General features: G+C 46.0%; 1 protein-coding gene across 2 annotated transcripts in view; it reads left to right on the top strand.

Moving 5' to 3' along the window:
* The window catches only part of CACNA1H (calcium voltage-gated channel subunit alpha1 H), a 581,666-nt gene that overhangs the window by 496,551 nt on the left and 63,708 nt on the right, over positions 1 to 21,407 (top strand). For both annotated transcript variants that reach the window (XM_039490763.1, XM_039490762.1), the window contains exons 14-19: positions 1,019 to 1,170; positions 2,471 to 2,656; positions 4,776 to 4,893; positions 7,161 to 7,316; positions 15,553 to 15,643; positions 18,330 to 18,538. In XM_039490763.1, coding sequence (XP_039346697.1) covers positions 1,019 to 1,170; positions 2,471 to 2,656; positions 4,776 to 4,893; positions 7,161 to 7,316; positions 15,553 to 15,643; positions 18,330 to 18,538 — 912 coding nt within the window. The remainder of the gene's footprint in view (positions 1 to 1,018; positions 1,171 to 2,470; positions 2,657 to 4,775; positions 4,894 to 7,160; positions 7,317 to 15,552; positions 15,644 to 18,329; positions 18,539 to 21,407) is intronic.

Below are 21,407 nucleotides of genomic sequence, written 5' to 3'. Positions count from 1 at the left end.
GGTGTCCCCGCCGCGGGTCTTCGGGGCACTTCGGCGGCGGGTCCCAGAACGGAAGGGGCCCCCCGCCACTGAAGACCGGGCTGCGCTTCGGCGGCGGGTCCCGCTTCCCCCCCGCCCCGAGCCTCTTACCCCAGGCTTCCTCCTCACCCGGAGTCTCAGCGCCTCGCCGAAACAGCCGCAGCATGTGTCCGGCGGGGCCTGAGCTCCGTCCCGCTCAGAGCCGCGTGGTGAGGGGGCAGGGCTGGGAGCTCCACGCCGAGCGGAGGGAGCTGAGCTCAGCCCGGAGCTCCCAGCCCCGCCCCCTGACCACGCAGCTCTGAGCGGGGCGGGGCTAAGGGGCCCCCCCGGAGACTCGGCGCTTGATGCGCTGAGGCTCCAGGAGAGGGGCGGAGGCGGGAGCCTCCGCTGTTCTCTTGGAGGCCCCTGCGGAGCCCGGGGCCTGGGGCAAATTGCCCCCTTTGCCCCCCCCTTCTGGGCGGCCCTGCCAATCCCCAGACAGATTTTTGCCCCAGATCCCTAAATGGCCCCTTCAAGGATTGAACTCACACCCCTGGGTTTAGCAGGCCAATGTTCAAACCACTGAGCTATCCCTCCCCCCTGAAAGTGTTTAACCACAGAAACATGTAACTGCCTACATCCCAAGTTTGTCTGTGAAGTCTCACCACGGCTGAATCACCTTCCTTTCCATACTCAGTTCTCCATTTATCTATCCATGTATGGTGTTAGCCCTTTTTCCTAGAGCTTCACACTGAGAGCTCATGTTGCGCGGTTTGTCCACTAGGGTCCCTAAATCCTTTTCCGAGTCGCTGCTTTCCAGAGGACAGTCCCCATTCTGTAGGTGCCGCCTGCCTCCTTTGTTCCCAGATGTATGGATTTGCATAGGGCTTTATTATGTGCAAAGTGAAACAGTGCAATAAATTCCTTGAGGAAATGAGTGTGTTTACCATGCGGAATAATAAAAAAAATGCCATGTTTCTCCTTATGTATCAGCTTGACTATGTGTCTTTCTGTCTCGTAGCCGGACGAACTGACCAACGCTTTGGAGATCAGTAACATTGTCTTCACCAGCATGTTTGCCCTGGAGATGGTCCTCAAGCTCCTTGCCTTTGGTATCTTCGGTTACATCAAGAACCCATACAACATCTTCGACGGGATCATAGTCATCATCAGGTCACTGCACGCTGCATGATACTTTCCACCATTCGCCTCCAAGTAGCTCCAGGAGACTTTAGACAAGTCATGTCATGCAGGGGGGAGGAGTGATGTGGGTTAGTGTGAATTTAGAGATCAGTGGGATTAAGAGCAGATTGACCTTTTAGGGTTGTATGTTTAGAAGTGCTGTCCAAACGAAATGGACGTGACAGACGAGGAGTTCTATTTCTGCCACACATCTGGCGGCGTGGTGAATTTTCCACTGAAACCCAGCAGAACTAGTTCTGGGGAAAGAAGTGTAACGACCCCAAGTTGTGGCAGTACAGTGTTTTCCCAGAACAAATACATGAATACGTGACCTGGAAAGGCAGGAACAGAGCAACGCTGTGAGAAGGTGGGATTCAATAGGTAATGGGTGTGGTGCCCGCTACAGAGGGCTCCCAACAAGTGGTAGGGGTGCTGCAGATCTGGGGTGGCTTGTGCTGGCACATGTGCATGGGAGAGGCTTCTTCTGCGTCTGTCCATGCTGTAACTGGCTTGGCCTGCACCAGTCATCCCCCGAGCTTCGTGGCTGCTAAATTCACTCTAATTTTGAGAAAGAAAAACATCAGGCCAGATCCTCAGTCGGTGTAAATCAGCATAGTAGTGTTGACATCCATGGTGGGATGCCGTTTTACACCAACTGATGGCTGGGCCCCTGGAGTTGAAATAAGTCATGCCAATTAGAGAGGGGTCCAGAAGAAAGTCCCAGATCCAAACAACTCCAAACTCTGAGATTGTTCAAACGCCAAACCCAATTTTACACCTGGCTCCATCTCTTTATAATAATAATCTGAACTAAAACCCCCATGTTTCAACCCTCTGGAATTTCAGGGCCTTCCAAAATCCTGATCTAAATTTTGTGGCTGGAGCCCATCTCTGATTTGCAATGGTCCAGACCAACAATGCGTATAGAACACCATTAAGTCATTTACTTTATCGCTAGATGCTATAGAAAACAAGCAGGTTAAACAACACTATAGAGGAAATAGATTAAGCATATATATTGAAGGGGGCTAATTCTGAGATCTTTCCAAAGTCAAGAAGGAGGCAGAGCTGCAGAGGCAAATATACAAGTTGACCTCCCCCCACCCACACTACCTTTGTAAGTCCCATCTGTTCCTACAGCGCTCTCTGATCCCAGGTCACAGGCTGGGCCAGGCACCCTGTGAGCTACCCACAAGCCAGTTAGCTGCGGGTTTTGTTGTACTGTACATCAAACTGCTACGAGTCAGACAAGGACAGTGAGTTTGTTGTTTTCCCTCTTGTGCTCCCGTAGTGTCTGGGAGATCATTGGCCAATCCGATGGAGGCCTTTCTGTGCTAAGAACTTTTCGGCTGCTCAGGGTCCTCAAGCTGGTACGCTTCATGCCCGCCCTTCGCCGCCAGCTGGTGGTCCTGATGAAGACGATGGATAACGTGGCCACCTTCTGCATGCTGCTCATGCTCTTCATCTTTATTTTCAGGTACCAGCAGCTGCTGCTTTTCTCCTTGGATTAATTGTTTGGCTTGCTTAAATAATATGTAAATTAGAGTGACAATAGAGCATGTTTGCCATGCAGCCTAGATGACAGAAGTGCTCACAATAGACTGACAGGCAGATATTCAACAGATGATTTACCTCTTTGAGGTCTCAGTGTTTCATGCAATCCTTGTAATTCTGTAGACAAATGAAGAACACAAACCGACAACAACAGAAAAACAATCACTCCAGAGTTCCTGAGAGGCACAGGACAGGAGCGGCAGAAGCTTCCTAAAACTGTAGGGGGCGGGGGGAAGAGAGCGGGCGCACCAGCACCTGAACCGTGGCCCTGCCCCCTCTGTGCCACCCCTCTCCCCTGAGGCCCTGCCCCTGCACCGCCTATCCCTCCTCCCCCAAGAGTTCCCCCTCTGTTCCAGCACTCCTGACCCAGGAAGTTGTCCACAAATGGAACTTGATGGCTTCATGTTTTACAGGGAGGAAGTACGGGGTCCAGGAATTACATTTTTAACACTAGACTGCAGCTGAATGGCTCAGGGGGTTGATAACAGGGCATGCAGCCTGTCACCAACTCCGCCCCCCTGAATTCTGGGTTTGACTCTGACCAAGGTCAATAGTGAGGATACGTGATCCAGAGAAGCAAGAAGAACTATGGAGGGAGAGTGGGGACAAAGTGGGCAGTTAACCTGATGTTCTTTCGGGGGGCTATTTACCCCACCTTGTAGAGAATAGCAGGGGTCATTTCCAGTGCCTGTTTAGTAGCCAAAATGAACTAGATTGTTGGTCTTAGTTAATTTGGTAGTGGAAAACTATCTGTAGCACCAAAAGTCACTTCCCAGCAACTCCATGGGATCTTCTGTCCATGTTAAATAGAAGACTTTCGGAATAATAGTCCAGATTCTCAGATGGTTCAAATTAGCTTATTTCCATGGATGTGGGCCCACTGGCTTCAGGGTAAATTAGCTGAGAATTTGCCCCAATACCTATGGCAAACATCTTGGAAGATGGTATTTTTAATTAAATACTCAGAAAGCGCAAGCAATTTATGTTAACTGTTAAATCTTCTGAATGTTTCCCTTGGTTTGTGTAATTCCAAGCTGTTTTCTCTATTCTTTCTCTGTTTGATGTCATTCATACTTGTATATTTGTCATGCTTATGTCATACGGAATAGTTCCTGACCACATGTCCATTACGCTGCTTTGATAGAAGGAACTCAAAAGTGGGGGAACAGCTACCATTGCAGCTGCCACTAATTGGCCGCTTTGTTGGCATTATCAGCAAAGAGAATGAGGACTGAATGGTTAATGAAGATTGAGTGACCCTCTCAAGATCCTGGAAGTGGTCAAATCATCTGTAAGGTCCATTTTTCATAGAAGATCCCTTTCTGGGAAAATCTCTGGGACCTGGTTGGCCTGAGCCATGACAGGTCAAATGTGCTTTGTAATACTCACATTTAGCGAAGGTATCCGCTTTTTGCCTGAGTCCTAGATAATGAACGGCAAGTAGCCCCTCCAGCACCCACAGCCCTCTCCAGAAATTTTTCAGAGAGGATACTGGAGATGGAGATGGATTGTTTGAGGAGTCTTCAGCCATGTCACCCATAATTCCTTGGGCCAGTAACATCCATCCCCAGTCAAAGGCCGCATAAGGTGTAGAAAGTTCACCAACTAGTATTACAGCTCTGTCAATGGGAACCCAGAGGCCATCAGGCTCTGAAATGGTGGGTCATCTGTAGGTATCTGGACTGAAATGGCAAGTAGAGGCTGGGGGCCTCAAGAACCAGTACATTTGGTGATAGTTCACCAGGGAGTTAGTGCAGGAACATAAGGACAAAAGTTATATCTAAGTCATGCTATTCTGCTTTCACCTTCTGGAAAGGCTCCTTTGTTGCATATAGGAAACCCGTGCGCTGATTCACCTTGTAGTTGGTGTTCTCCTCTAAGGAGGTCTCATTTCCTGCCTGCAGGAGCACAGATAGCACTCTCAATAGACCCACAATGTGCAGCTGTGACAAGAAAGTGACCCCCAAAAGCCCTAAGATGCTCCCTTAAACCATGTGTCTCATGCAGTGATGTCTTCTATGTCGCTTCCTTTCCCTCTCCAGCATTCTCGGCATGCATCTTTTTGGATGCAAGTTTAGCTTGAAAACTGATACGGGGGACACAGTTCCAGACAGAAAGAATTTTGATTCCTTGCTCTGGGCCATTGTGACCGTGTTTCAGGTAAGATCTGGGACCGCTGATGAGTTTTCTTCTCTACCAAGCAGACAAATGTTGTTGCCTTTCAAAAAACTTCATTAACAGCATCACAGAGTTAATTGGACAAACTTACCTTGAAGAGGTTTGTTTTGGTTCTTCCCAATGAATCGACTGGTCTCAGACTAGCTCTGAGTGGGCAGATGCCCTTGTCACAAAACCCACCACTATAATGATCTCGCTTCTTAGCAAAGGCCAAAGCCTGAGAAGGAATAGAGATTGAGCAACACTTTCGTATCATTACACTTGTGCAAATAATAGCAGATTTTCTCAGTTCAGTTTTGATTAAACTAAAAAGTAGGAAAAAATTTAGGTCGCCCAAAACACTTTGACACAAAACGTTTTGTTACATTCAGGGTTTTTTTTTTTAACTTTGTTTCAAATTTTATCTTGATTTTTTTAGGTATAAGGAAAAAGCAAACAGATAGAATATTTCGACTTTGAGGGAATTTTTTTTCCCCAGACAGAAACATTTCAGCAGATTCAACATGAATACATTAAATGTTTCAGTTGACCCAAATCTGCATTTTTTTGCCCAAAATTCAAGAAATTTTGCCCAGCTGCAATCATTATACAAGTCAGGTTGAAACATATCGGTCATTGTGAAGGAGGCTTCTAAAACCATTCAGTGCTGTACCTGTTCCGTGAATAGACAGAAGACTTCTGTCTCCAAGGATACCAATCCAACACCTTCCTCCAGCACTGAAATTCACTTTTTAAAAATACTGTGTTTTAGAACTCGGGGGAGAACAGACTGTCTCAGGTCAATCTAGCTCAGCAAATTTTGTAGGCACTGGCTACACAAACAGTGGATTTGGGATGAGGATTGCTAGACTGGTAAAGACTGTGACACAAAAGAAAAGCAAGGCAGAGGACTGGAAAATCTCTATGTAAACTAGCTGACTTTCCTGTGTAGACAAGATCTAAGGTATCATTGGAATGACTCATATACTTCATAACAGAGCAATGAAGCAACTATATCTGCAACATTAGCTGTCTTTCTGCTTAAGAAATCAGTCCTTATAATGGGAAGCAGAGTGAGTATATTAAAGGCCCCCTTACAACCACCAATATAGTGGAGGAGAGCTTAGGAATGCTAAGCATGATTCCTAGGTATAGGACAGGTGCACCTCATTAAATGAGTTGCAGTCCATGTGCAAACTGATCCAAACTCTCCATAATGCAGAATGTTAGCTCTCCCCTATATAAACAAAGACGGATTTTAGTTCATTGCGAGGGGAAACTGACATCACTTCCATGAGGTTCAGACTGTTTTAATAGTGGCTCATGTATTTATTTTTAACATTTGAAGTCGTGTGTGTAAGTAGATTCAGGGTGATGCACAAGGACATAACCTTAAGGGGAGGCACAGGATTAAATGCAGCCGAATATGCTTTCCCACCCCCAGATGCCGCCAACTCGTTGTTCCTGTTTTACAGCAGTGCTAGAGGACATCTTCGTTGTAGAGTCTGGATTAATGAAGGGCAAGAAACCCTCATCTTTTTTTTTTTTAAGTCCCTGGGTGTTTCAGCTATGGAAAAGTTGGCAGGCTAGGAATATCTTAAGTGAATCTTATGAAGGCTCCTTATAGTCAGACTAGTCTTTTCAAAGAAAATCTGTTTATCATCTTTTTTCCACCCAACAAGCAGTTGTTTCCTTTCCTGAGTTTCTGGAGATCCCTCGTGTCAATGACTGTGAGGAAAACCTGGTTTTTTCCCCCAACTCCAGTTAACTCGTAATGAGAAAAAATGTTCTGATGAAAGGAAAGCGTGGCCCTGTAAAAGGGTGACCATCTCTTGGCACAAAACTGATGGTGCCATGGCAGACCTGTCAACTGGTAGCTGATCACCAGAGTACACGTAATCTTTTGGGAACTTCCCCACCATGTAGTAGAAGTCGCTGCTTGTGCGCCCGATACATTACCAGAGTGGAGATTTGAACTAGCAACCTTTGTGGGTCATAATGCCGCGAGGTGAGCTGAAAGGGGACCTAGTGCAGAAGAGTATCTCGGGGGCAGCCGCAGCTTGCAGATCTAGCTCATGGGCTGAGATCTAAATAAAGAGAGCCTTTGCGGTCTCATCTGGTTAGCTCTCCAGCGGGTCAGAAAGGAGAGCGGGTGCTGCCCCTGTAAAGGAGAAAGGGATACATCAGTGATTCAATGTGCATTTTAAACCAGCTGCTCCCGGCGAGCAGAGAGGAGTAATCGGAAAGCCTTTCCTCCCCACTCCACGCAGATCCTCACCCAGGAAGACTGGAACGTGGTGCTCTATAACGGCATGGCATCCACCTCCTCGTGGGCGGCACTCTACTTCGTGGCCCTGATGACCTTTGGCAACTACGTGCTCTTCAACCTCCTAGTTGCCATCCTGGTAGAAGGCTTCCAAGCAGAGGTAAGGGGGCTTAGCAAAGCGATGGGGCAGGGAGCTGGCAGCTGCACGTAGGGAATGGGTGAGGGGTTCAGTCTCATGAGCTCTTCATCAGTAGGGAAGTAGCAGCTTATCTCTAAATGACCCTTCAAGGACCACAGCAGAACCTGCCCCCCCAGACCTTCCAATAAAGCCCACCTGGTACAAGACAGGACGTTGATAATCCAGTGCTCATGGAGGGAAAGGGCCAAATTGAATTAAGCCTGGTCTACACTTCAAAGTTGGTGTCGCTGTGTTGGCTAGTTGCGGGTGGGGGCAGTTACTGACATAGCTATGTTGGCATAAGTCCTAGGGTGGATGCAGTTATACCGGTATGAGCAGAGTAGGAGTGATAAAGCTTGTGATGAGGTGCCCTTGTGATGCCTGGCTAGCTCTGATGGTTCCATCCTTGAGAGGATGATCCAGTGGTTAGAGCACTTGCGTGGCATTCACAAGACCACAGTCCACCCGGTTTCCGGCGTGACCCTGGGCAAGTCGCTAAGGGTATGTCTGCCGTTTGTGCTGGAGATGTAAACTGAATCATCCTGAGCGTGGTCCCAGCCGAGACTTGAGGCACAGACTTGGGCGACTGGCTGCTTCCACCACTGTGACTATGCTTCTGGTTTTAGCATGCTAGTGTGGGTATGTCCTCTCGCTGGAATGGACACCTGCCGCACCTGCACAGACGTGTCTACACTGGGAGTTGGGGATGTGGATTCCCAGCTCGAGGAGACATTCTCGTGCTAGCTGTCATTGAGCTAGCATGCTAAAAATAGGATGTGCCCGGTGGGATGGGCTCGCCGCTCTCAGTACGAACCTATGGTCTCTGGTGGCAAGTACTGGGGACAGGACCACTGGTCTGACCCAGTATGTCTGTTCATATGCACCCCCACCTGAAAATGAGTGCTATAACAGTATATGTGGCCAGGGGACTGGATAATGTCCAATCACCTTTTCTTGGGTAAGGAAGTTTAAAGAAATAACTATTTCTCGGTCTGCTTTGAGAGTTTCCAAGTGTCAATCCTGGAACCCGCTGACCTATTCTGCTCTTCTCCGTTTTTTCCTTCAGAGCAGGACAGATCCATATGTAGCATGGAGTTTTAAATGAGAATTATGATCCCATTTCTGGTTTAATATCTTATGAAGAAGCTTTTGTGAAGTCGGTAGGGCATGGACATGATTTTGAGACTCGCCTAAAATCATCCAGCCTCCGTTCAAGTTGAAAATAAAGATCCAAAAGGCTTGAATCACATTTTTGGATTTTTGAATTTTTTTTGTCTCCCAAGGCATGCAAGAACAGAGAGGCTGCTTCGCGCTTTGGAATATTGAACCAGCGCTAAGCACATGGGAACTCCGAAACAAAATGAGGAATGGTTTTCAGTTTTCATTCTCTAAATTCCCAGGGTGTGGAGAGGGAAAGAAAAGCTTTGATTTAGTAATTATTTTTGATAAGTTTTCGTCTTGTCCCCAGAAATCTCATCATTTTCATATTTATTCTGCTTACATTACAGTGAGGCAACATTGCGGTGCATTGTGAAGTACCGTTGAAATATGCATGCACCAGAAACACCCTTCTCCTAAACTGTTACAACAACATTCTTCCCCTTTAAGGTGATCTGTATGGTTTCCATTATTAAAATGTCCCTTCCCAGCTTCCTGATAAGTACCAGGACAGGCAAATTAATAGAAACAGCTGGAACAGAGCCCTAGTTTGAAAATGATCTTATCTTCATTGTTTATTCCCAGACTCACAAAGCAGCTTTCTCGGGCTCACGGATCTGTGAGACACGTGCACTTTGCTGGGGATGCTGCAATTCTTCTCATCCTTGCCTCTTAGTACAACTGGCACGACCCTGCTTCTATTGAAGTCTGTGGAAATTTTGTCACCGACTTTAGTAGAAGCAAGATCAGCCCAAAAAGAAGGAATTACCAGTATTCATGGAGAATCTGGCTGCTGTGTCCCAGCAGGTTGGAGTTTTGCTCTGCGGTGTTAGTTGTCTTCAAAGTCACACGTGCTGTGCAGCAAGCTGGACCCAAAGCCTGTTGGAAAGTGCCTGGACTCTGATGCAGCCGGCTGACAAGTCTGAGGCCCATTCATTTACATTGTAATATGGTAGCTTTTCATGGATTAGACATAAAAACGAATAACCCAATCAGTGCAGTAACCCTGGTGGTGTTTATTTTTATGTTGAACTCCATTCATTTGAAGCTGTTCCCCATGTTATCCGTTTTCAGTGTGCTATAGATTTTTGCACTGACGGCTACATCATCGAAGTAGTCAGTTGAAGAGGGTTTGAAAACTGGCAACTGATCGGGGACACTTTGAGTGCTAGGCACCTAAGAAGGTGGGGGAGGCAGTCTGAGATAATTGGCTGAACACATTAGCTGCACACGACTGTATACACGATCCACGGTGACATAGGTACCAGCACTGGACACAGAACATTCATTAGGAGGTTTCAGAGATACCAGCCAAATAGAAATGAATGAAAGTTTCAATCTAGACTTTCCCAGAGCTTGGATGTGTTTTGAGGTGGGAGCGTAATATAAGGAAAGGAACTGGGTACCTAGACTGTAAATTCTTTGGGGCAGAGATTGTCTTTTTGTTCTGTTCATACAGGACCTAGCACAGTGGAGTCCAGGGGCCCCTAGATGCTTTGGGAATACAAATAATAATACTGTTATGTGTGTGTATCACTGCCCGCTGTCAGATGGAATCAGAATAGCTCAGATGTGTGTCATAGGCCCTAATGAGACTCTCATTGAACTCAAGAGGGAGGGACTGTTCTTTTTTGGAGCTGAAGGATCTAAATTTTATTTTTTGCTTCTACCGCCAAGTCCTAAGCTGCTATACATTTGTTACAGTAGGTAGAATTTGAGTGATAAGTGTTTGTGTTTGCCTTTGCCTAAATCATTCTTCACCTTGGTTCGTTCCTGCAATGTTGCCCATATTTCATGACTCGTGCTGCTTTTGAAGCTCCTGTCCCTCAGGGTCCATTAGTGGGTCTCAGCCCCACATCTCCCGGCCCTCGGAGAAGACGCTTGAGGATATTATAAGAATGCTGAATGTGTGTGCCAGCCGTCTATGCTGGGGAAGGGCCACCGGTATCAGCCTTTTGATCTTCAGCAGGTTCCAGAGATAGGAGGTCAAAACCATTCCAGATGAAGCGCGCAGGCTGTGCCAAAAAATGTAATAGCTAATTGAAATCCAGGAGTCTGCTGAGCAGTGCTCCTTTGTGTTCTGCTTGGGGTGTAGAGTAGATGCAGCTGTTTGATGTTGCCAGGCAGACCCAGCCAGTCGTACTTTGCACTTTTCACCTGTTTTTTTCTAAGTGCAAGTCCACATTCATGCTCCGTATCCAGGCAGGCAGGAGAGAGGCCTTCCTTGCCCATTCAACTTTACCAACTACACTATTGCTGGTTTTTTTACACCCTTTAATCCCTGTGTGCTGGGCTCCAGCTCCCCTCTATTTGATAAGACACTTGTCTTTAAATATGTTGTCATTAAGGAAAACAAACAATGGAAAAGGACCCAGGGAATGGGCCCTGAATTATTCACAAGCTAGTCTTGGTGGGGGTGGGAAATCAGGGCTTTTGTTAGCCACTCTGCCTGGGAACGTTTTTAACTGTCTTGGGGATTTATAATACTTCTGCTTATTCCAAGCTGTTTCATTCAATACGAGAGAGCAAGCAGAGAAAAATCATATTTGCCCCATATATTTTTCTGTGATGACTTCAGTGAACAAATAATGATGCTTTAAGCGAGTCTGGTAAGGATACCAGCCAAATGCCTGGCTGTAAGCAGAGAGTTCTAGTTTGTAACTTAGAGTTAAGCTAAAGGATAGTCCTCTTCTCCCTTGGATTATACTAGGTCAGCTCTCTAAAGCTCCCTTCACATGCCCCTGGCTCCAGACAAGTCCATCTCCACTTCAAATATCTTTTCTGGTTTCCACTTACCTCCTGAAGCAAATGTAACCACCTTCCCCTTTTCTCCAAAGCCCTACACAATCAATCTCCTACGTAGAATCATAGAAGCGTAGGACTGGAAGGGACCTCAGGAGGTCATCTAGTTCAGCCCCCTGCACTCAAGGCGGGACTAAGTAATATATAATACTGTACATATAGTGCTCTGGCTCTCGCCTCTGTTCATTTGTCCCCTCAGCATGACTGACAAGCCCCTTGGTTTACCATCTTGTGTTCTTACTACCAAATATAACACTCATTTACACACAGGCTCTCTGTCCCCCTCTAGTAGCTGAAATACTACGAGTCCACTGCAGCCTGGGCTAACACCTAACAGCTACTGTGTCTTCTAGCTTAGGTCGTCAAAACTCATGTTTTTTAGCTCCAGAGCTCACAGGTTGAATCCTTGCTGTGGCAATAATGTGGGGTTTGCGTTAGGAAAAAGAAAATTCTCTCCATTCAGCAAACCTGTTTGTTGCAAAAGCCACTTTGACCTTTCCATAATGTCCTGTCGCCTGCTTGTTCTCTAAACGGCTGAATCGTGCTAATATGAAGACAGAAATTGGTAGCCTTGTGCAATATTCTCTATAAATATGTAATTACAATCTTAGCAAAATGGACCCTGTTTTCTTGCTAGTGTTTAATAGCTCCTTTTGGAGCTGTTACAGACTATGATTTAAATGTGTAAGAGACAGTCTTTAAAGCCTGCATCAGAACAGCCCAACCACCCCAGGAATTAAATTCGTAGCGTGCATTTTTCTTTCTGGTTTCCTTCATTAGGGGGCTTGGCAAAGCTTATGGTTATAGGCTTGTCAGTTGTCTCTTAGCTAGGTACAGTCTGCACTAGTGAAATCCCACCAGAGCCATATTTCAGCCACGAGGCCTCGTATCAAACTGCATGCTTATAAATGAATAACTTAGCTCTAGTTTTTATACAGCAAGGGCTGGCAAATCTTTCTTGGCTGCAGCTCGCAGGAAGAAGCATTCAGCAGAGCTGAGGGTTTTTTATTTTCCTGCAGCTTTATTCTTTGATTCGTTGACTAGCTGTTGATGCCAAAATATGAAAAGTCTTTTAAACAGGAATCCACATAAAGTCATATACTGCAGAGGAACTTGTCTGAGATCTTTTGCCTTGCTCTTCTTCTTTGACACTGCTTGTGAGTATGGTCAGAAAGGTGGTTATGTACAAATGGGCCCTTCTTAGTCATCTGATCACTCCAAGTCACATGGGCTGACTTTACTGATAGAATTGGGGCGGGGGAGGGGGTTGCTACTGTTAGCCCTCCCCTACAGCTAAGGGAGCAAGCTGAGTTCTGTTCTATCCTATGTGTCATTGACAAAATTGCCAACTGAATTTGATTGGGGGACTCCTTTTATTGATAATGCTGTCAGAGGCAGAAAAAACTCAGCTTGATCTTCAGATCTTGACTTACGAATAGTGCAAATTTGATAGGGACATGAAAGAAAAAGAATAGACGCGGAAATCCACAAGGTCATGCTTTGTGTAGAGCATCCCTGACTTGCATGTATGACTGCAGAACTACGAGCAAAAGAGCAAAACTTATGCTTGTATAGCTGAGTCATGCAGAGGTTCCAGATTGACTGACTGGAAAATTATCTCAAATCTGCTGTACAACGCCACCCAGAGCTTCCAAAATTATACAGCTCTAACAGCTATTGTATGTTAATTCTTCATCCATGAAACAAAAAAGATGAACAAAGGAACTCAATCCCCTCTCTTAACCTGTTGCTTTGGCTGCGCCACTTAGCAAAACGCTGCCAAAGAAATCAAGTTCATCACCACCTTGGGGAAAGCCGTGTGTGTCTACTGAGACCATGGTGGATTTGTACAGTTAAGAAACTGTGCTCCTCACAGAGACCAATTTGCACAACTTCTCTGTAGCCTTGATGGGTCAGTTGGACAGCCTGCCAGAGCAATTCTGTCCTGCTGACCACACGCAGGATGAAATTGTTTAGGAGAACTTTACAAGACAAGCATTTGTACTCCAGCCTTTTAAATGAATTTAGGTTAGTCTCTTTGGTAGCATACCTGGATATAAAAAAGCAAAGAACCAGTGTTCAAATCTGGTAAAGACATTTCAAAGAGGGTTGTGTGGCTTAGGGCTCAGCTTTGGCATGCCAAACCTCTCTACAACATAATCTGCTGGTCAGGGCCCTGTGTGTAAAAGGAATCAAGGGTCTTCTCCCAAATCCCAAACTCCCTGTCCTCCTGTTGGCGGTCTAGAAGGAGACACTAGAGACAGAATCATCTGTGAAGACTGAATTATTCTTCCTCGCTAGAGGCGGTCCATGTTGGGGTAGCGTGTGTGTGCGTGTCCATTCACTACTTGTGCTGTGGATATCGAAGTGTCTAATCTGGGGTCTGTTCATGACTATATTGGGGAAGATGTGCAAAAGCACTCAGTACTGGCCTAACTGCTCGCACTGAACTCAATGGTGAAACTTCCATCCACTTCAGTGGGCACAGAGCTAGGCCCGTGCTAAGGTGCAGATCACCAGCACAGTTCCAAGGAGTCCTCTGGGGTTAGGGTGACCAAATGTTCCGATTTCATAGGGGCAGTCCCGCTATTTGGGGCTTTGTCTTATGTAGGTGCCTATTACCCTCTCCTACCCCCATCCTGATTTTTCACACTTGCTGTCTGGTACCCCTGTCTGAAGTAGCGCTCTGAGCTACGACCTACCAGCTGAGTTTCAGCCCTGAGTGCATCTGAAAATCCCACCCTACCTGTTATAGTAATAAATGATTGTTCATTTGTTTCCTCCAAGGATTGCATGGTTTTCCATGTGGCGTTTGTATAATATTCCAGTATAGAGATGTGTAACAAAAAGCAACACGACTAGACAGAATTGTTAACTAGGCCCCCTGCATGAGATGCACCATAGGCAAGAAAGATGTTACAGCATGAAGGATAAAGACAAGATCGTTTTCCAAACCACTGGGGAGCCCAGCCTGATTCACAGAGATAACAGACTGACAGCACAGAGAGGAAAATCACTGACTGCTGCTCAGAGGTTTCCTCACGAGGCACAGACCCCCTGCTCTCCAGCGTGAAATGCCGTGATCTGTATTTGTTTGCTCAAGATATTGAGGCAAGAGTCAGCCAAAAAACTAGCTGTCATTAAATACTGATCTTTAAAAAAAATATATAGGTAGATGTTTTGGAAGGAGAGAGTGTTTTAACTGCACAGCCGGAGTGGAAATAGCCTGGAGGAAGGTGGTTACTCAGTTGTCATAAAACCACCAAGTCTTAAGTCTCCAGTTGTGGTTATCATCTTCACTTTCAAGCCTCTCTCTCTGTCTTCAAGCCACATCTGCTGACTTTACTGACATAAATAAGCTCCCAGTACTCTCTCAGCCCTGCAGAGCAGGGGTACAGTTATGGAAGAGCAAGCGAGGTTCTATTCTACCTCATCCTACAATGCTGCCAGGTGGCTTCCGATTGCAGAATCTTTATAACGAGGCAGGATGAAAGACAGAGCATGGCTTGATTTTTCAGATCCCTGGGTTGAGTTTTTCAGCACTGGCAGCTAGAAAAATATCCCTTTGACATCTAAACCCAGCAGCTTATGATCATGGAGAAAGGATAGATACAGAAACCCGTGATGCCAGATTTTCTTAGTCACGTCTCTGATGGTAACAGCACTTCTACATTTTGCGATGGGACTCATTGTTCAGTTAGGCTAGTCACTGAGGTGAATGCAGTAGCACTGATAGTAGCTATATCTTTTATAAGGGCATTTCAAAGCAGTTCTAATACACATCATAATGCTTAGTACATGTAGTATGATAGTGCCTAAAGGTCCCTATCAAGATCAGGGCACCATTGTACAAACACAGTCGAAGAGAGAGTCCCCTGCCCCAGTTTTCAAAACACTTTACAAGCATTACTTGATTAATACCCACAACAGGTAAGTATCATGGTCCCCATTTTAGTGAACAATGCAACAGCTGCAAACGTCAAGTTAGGGAAAGTGAGGCACAGCCAGGTTGAGAGATTTGCCAACGGTCGCTCAACAAGTCAGTGTAGAGCTAGAACTTGAAGCATACTCTTCCATGTCCCAGGTCTATGCTCTACCCACGAGATGACATGGCCTCTCTGATGGGATGGAATATGTGGGCAGCCATTGGTCTGGCATTAGTAACTTAAATGGATCAGGAGAATTTTATTCGGAAACTTCTCTTGGTCAAGAGCAAAACTCTAATCAGACATTAAATTCACCCATCACCTCCCTGCAGGGTGACGCAAACAAGTCGGACACGGATGAGGACAAGACATCTGCCAACTTTGATGAGGATATTGAGAAGCTGAAAGACCTCCATGCAACAGGTAGGAATAAGCTTGAATTTCCTTCTGCAGTGTGCATAGCTATGCTATAACTCTGCTTCCAGAGGCCCTGTAGATGGTTTAGGTCAGGGTTTCCCACATGGTGGGTCCAACCCACCAGGGGGCCTGGTGGCACTCCCTCTCCCCAGCCACCCTCCACCCCCCTCTCTGGTGCTGTGACATCCCCAGGCAGAGGCACGGGGGTGGGAGGTATCTCTGTGGCAAGTGCAGTGCGAAGGAAGCTGCCGAAACCAGCGAGCAGTCAGCCAGCAGCCTGGTAGCGATTGCAGCCCAGCTGTGGGGAGAGAGGGGATGGCTGGGGCACAGAAGGGGATGGGTTAGGGGGAGCCAACCAGGAGGTTTGGGCTTGGGACTAGAGGGCTGGGGAAGGGGAGGAGCAGGTGCAATGGGTCCCCAAAAGACACAAAATACAACTTAGTGAAAAGTTTGGGAACCTCCAGTTTGGGAGCTCTATCCCTGTTCTCTCCCCCCGGGGGCAGTACATTTCATGCGGTGACTCTCCTGGCTGCTATGCTTGTGGGGCGGCAGTTTTGCATTTTCAACTATTCAAAAAGTGTTTCGAATACGAAAAAGACTTTCCAGTCTTAACAAATATGAAGAGAGAACGTGTATGGCTTTTCAATATATCTTTGCCTCAGATATTAAACTGTATTGGCTATTTGGTCACATTACATCTCGTCCCCTTTTAATTTTCAGGGTGGGGTTTTGTTAGGAGCGTTTTAAAGTGTCTTTTGGGCCTGTAGCCAAAATTCATTTGACTCAATGAAATGACAGTCATTTGGCGGCCAAATGGAATTCATTTCAGGTAGAAACAGAAGTATTTGAATGGTTGGGGTCACCAGTTGAGAGTGCTGGAGCAATACTAGGTGATTTAACTGCACAGTCATTCAGCTCAACTGGAAAATTCCAAATATTGGGTTATCAAATTCATCTTCGCTGCGGACGGTTGGCGAACAATCCACAGGCTGAAATTCCTTTGTATAAACTGTTTGCAGAACCACTTTGAATAACAGGCTCATTCAAGGGCAGGAAGGAAATTGCCACTTATTCTCAGGGAGCTCACAAATAGAGAAGGACTGAATTCTCAGAATAAACTGTGGACAAGGAATAACAGGACCATTTGCAGTCTCCATAAACCTCCTAAATGCCAACGTGTGTACAAACCACATAAGGGCATTAATGATCCCATTACAAACCCATTGGCCTGTAAAATGTGTATAGACAGAAGGATCTTGTGTGGTGCAGATTAGCAGATTTGGGGCTTAATCTTCCACCCCTTGAAGTGACTGGCAAAGCTTCTATTGACTTCAGTGGTTTATGGTCAGGCTCTTTGCGCATAAGCAAATAAGCAAACTAAATGCTAAAAATACAAAATCAGGCATTTGAGGAGAATTAGCAGGGGTAATAAAACCCTTGGCTTTCTCAGTGCAGTGGAGGTGGAATCATTTCCTGAACTACCTGTACCAGTGTAAAATTGTTCTTCTCTCCTACGTATGGCAGATGGTCTCATCCTCTCCCCTCCCCCACACGGCAGATTCTGCAATCATTAAACCGAAATCCACTGAGACAGAATAAATTAAGAGTTGCTCTCGACTCCAGACCTTGTATTTGAATCTAGGCTTTTGATGACAGAGTATTACTGCACTCAGTAGTGCAGAAGGAGTTTTGTTATATAGATTCTTGTTTATCTTCATCATGAATACAGTTTCTGCAATTTTAACGAGTACATTATGTTGCTTTCTGAAAAGATCTGATGCCGTGTTGCTGTGACAGCCCCTATGTCTCAAGGAGAGGTCCATTTTCCCTTGCAATAGAGCTGAAACAATATGATGTAATTGCTCCCTTTCTTTTTATTAACTAGCAGCAATTATCAGGGAAAAGTAGTTCATTAGATTATTCTGTTGTATAAGGATTGCTCCTATAGATGTATGCCTGGTTGGAAACCCTTAGTGTTTCCTGTCCCTGGAATGGATGACTAACAATCACAGCGCACATTTGTACAGTGCCTTCTGCCCCGAAGGAATCCAAAGCACTTTACAAAGCATGAAATCTCTGCACCACAGGAAGAGAAGAATAATTTATCCGGATTGTAATTTGGCCAACACATGAGGACTAACAGCCGTTTCCCTTAGGGGAAAAATAATAGTCATGCAATCCACAACTCCAATCCTGATTGCTCCTGAGCACCTGAAACTCCTTTTGTAGTCCAGGATGAGTTTGTAACTCGGCAAATTCTGATGGCCTAGCGGACAGAGCACTGGACTGGAACTCAGGACACCTGGGTCCTATTCCTGGCTCTGCTGCTATCCTGCTAAGTTACCTTGGACAAGTCACTTCGCCTCACCATGCCTCAGCTTCCTCCATCTGTTAACTGGGGATAATGACACCAACCCCTTTTTAAAGCCGTTTGAGATCTCCTGATGAAGAGTGCTAGGTAAGAGCTAGGGATCGTTATTAAGATTGGGCCTTCTGAATGCTCCTGCCCTTGGCCATCTATCTCCTACGAAAGACCGACCTGGCATTGGTGGCCCCAAGGAATTTCAATTTGATCTTCCATTCAGTGAAGTCAATAGGAGACAAACGGGGGTTGCCCATTTTAAAAGTGCTGGTTGCAGTCCTCAGCTAAGCTCCTGAGCGGAGGCCTAACTGCAGCTCGCCTTCTTTCCAGAGATGAAGATGTACTCCCTTGCCATCACCCCAAATGGTCACGTGGAGGGCAGGGCGAGCATACCCCCTCCCATCATCATGCGCACTGCTGCTACTCCCATGCCAACGCCAAAGTGCTCGCCGCACATGGATTCGGTGCACACCTTCGTGGACTCAAGGAGAGGGAGCAATGCTTCAGTTGATCCACTGAGCTACGATCAAAAGTCCTTGGTATGTTACCAGTATTAGCAGTTGCCTATGATCTGCCTTTTATATAACACAGAGGGAGATATAAATGTATAATATTATAAGCAGGGCTGGTAGCACTGCCTCTGATTAAGGTTGCCCAATATTTCCCATTATAAGACCCTGTTTTCAGTTGCATATAGCTTTGAAAAACTCTAACCATTTGGGCTGAAATTTTCCATGCTGTGTATCTGCCTCAGGCTGAATTGTTTTGGGAAATTGCAGCCAAAACAGTTTAGCCATTTCTGAGAGGGAGGCTGGGAAAAAATACATTGTTTCTTCCCATGTTAAAAAATTCGGGTGACCTTTTCTTTGAGCAGCTTTAGTATCCCCGTGCTTTGGAGCTAGGATTTGAAATGTAGCGGGGGTGGGTCAGGGATATGCCCTTTGCCATCCTTGTGAAAAGGCTGCCCCACAGACAGCAACCTCCTGGTAGCCCTGATTCATCCTCAAAGTAGGTCCAGCCTGTGCACTGAATGAGGCAAGCATCCTGTGGGAAAAAATAGTAAGTGATCATGTAATTAAAGACGGTATCGTAATGCATACACACAAAAAGACATAATTAAGGTTGCACACTGGCAATCTTCATTTTGGCATTTACTAATTTTTGAGTACTTGACTTTGCAACCTTTCATGCTCCTTTAACATTTTGGGTGGGTTTGGTAACATATCTAGGTTGTGTACGGAGCTGATCACAAATCGGAATTGCCATACTGTGGGAAATTCTCAAATTTGTTTTCAGACAAAAATTCAAAATATCTAAACCTATCACAGAATGGAAAGATGTGAAAAATTTTGATTTGGAAATGTCATGTTTTGTTTCAGGTAGACATTAATCTCTGCACGGCCTGACCTATCACGGTGTTTGATGGGATTTATAGTTCTCGGTCCCTAAGTCCCCATTCCCCTCTATTGCCTAGCTCCCTGGTTGGACTACATCTCCCATGATACATCGTGGTGACTTCCTATCCCATGATGCACTGCGACTCAGCAGTAATTTTTCCTACCCTGGGTTGGGTGGTGGAAATGTAGTGATCAGTGGGAAGATGAGATCAGACAGCAGTGGGCATGATGAAATAGGGCAGGATGGTCATAACAGTGGATTCGGGCTGCAGAGAAGCAGGGAGGAATCCAGAGTCGCAGACTGGACTGTCAGGTGCAGCGCTGGATAATGTGTGGTCTGTCATCAGGAGGGCTGACGTGACAGGGAATGCCTAGAGCAGTCAAGGTGAGTTGCTGGTGCTGTAGTCACTGGAGAAACTAGGGTCTGGGGGCTTTGCTGCTTCATCTGCAGAAGGCTTAAGGAAGACGAGGTTACTGGGTGCTGCACAGGTGGGGAATTGGGACTCGGTGCCCCTGAACAGTTTACCTTGTTTACGATGGAGGTGTCAGGAGAGAGGATGAGCTGGCTTAGCTGACTGGATGCAGGCAGCCCCAAACATTACACCTGGGCACTCTCTTTGAAGGGTTTCATTTGGCTTTTGCACAGGCAAACCACTATGGTAAGAAACACGTTCTTCCTGGAATGACTGCACAGCCCCCAGGCGTCTCAGAGATGAGCAAAGCATCTGTCAAGCAGAACTAAGGGGTGGTGGTTCTGCAGGGCCCTAATTCCTTGTGGCATTTTAATGATTGGCTAGATGTGAGGCCCACCTGTGAGGCCGGAATAAACCATCTTGGAATGACTGCAAAGGAATCTGAATGCTTGTTCACCCCTCATATGGCTGCTCTGCTCTGTTCTTGTTTATTATACAATGGCCCCTTCTTGAGGGGAACAAACAGAAACCAAGAGCTGAAATAATGGATTATCCTTAGGGAATAACCATCTATGGGGAGGGAGATGGCTGGAATTACTGAACAGGCAGTAGATTTTGTTGCACTTACAACAGGGCAGTGGGTGGGAAGGCGTGAATACAGAAGGACCAGAGTTAATGGACAAAAACAGGTTTCCATCTATGCTTATCGGCCCTGTTTTTCACTATGTAACTTCAATATCATGTCGAAATCAAAGCAGTGGAGCATGAATGCGCTTCATGCAGCATGCTGAGGTAGAACCGTTATCACCTTTGGTAAGTTGCTTAGCCAAGGTAATGCTTCTGAAAAGAAAACAGATGACTCTATAGTTTGTCTTGGGTTTACATGGGATTGCTGGCTCATGGCTCGAATCAGGACACAAGCAGCTACCCAATGGAACAGCACTGAGATGAACCTTAATCGCAACCAATGAGAATGCTTAAAGCAGTCAGCTCTGTTTCTGTGCCAGAAGGAAAACGTTAAGAGAAAAGTTTTCTTTCTAGGTTTCGCTGCTCTGACCTTGAACGCTTTCGTCCCAGGAACCATTCAGCGATGCAAATTGCAGTCACAAAATAATCATCTTCAGACATTTACTGGGGGGCGGAATCCATTTGAGTACATATTTAAGGGAAAATGAGGCTACTGCTTGGGTAAACTTTTCAAAAGCACTTAGGTGCCTAAGACCCATTGAAAGCCAATGTGATTTGGACACCTAAATCACTTAAGTGTTTAAAAAAATATTACCCAGTGGGAATAGAGTCTTAGGGCTGGACACATTTTTGCTGCCAGAGTGGTGTAAAGGGATCTTAGTTAGTGTAAAGGAGAGGCAGGCCCTTAGGAAGCAGTTGTGTGATTTTTACTGACACACACAAGAATGTATCTCCAGTGACTGATCCCAGCCCTGCCATCGAGTTGGTGTGGAGCAGTCCCACTGTAACTGATTTCTCTGAAAAACAGGACTACATCAAGTGTTCTATAAAAGGGCTCTGTGACCCCAAGAGGGGATTCCATAAAATCCTCCTTGGCTGGGCTCCTCCATGGATCTGGGCTCCTCCTGCAT

This window comes from Mauremys reevesii, linkage group 10 (assembly GCF_016161935.1).
Source record: "Mauremys reevesii isolate NIE-2019 linkage group 10, ASM1616193v1, whole genome shotgun sequence".
Lineage (NCBI taxonomy): Eukaryota > Metazoa > Chordata > Testudines > Geoemydidae > Mauremys > Mauremys reevesii.
The sequence above is the reverse complement of the archived record's forward strand: the minus strand, read 5'-3'. Positions and strand labels throughout refer to the sequence as shown.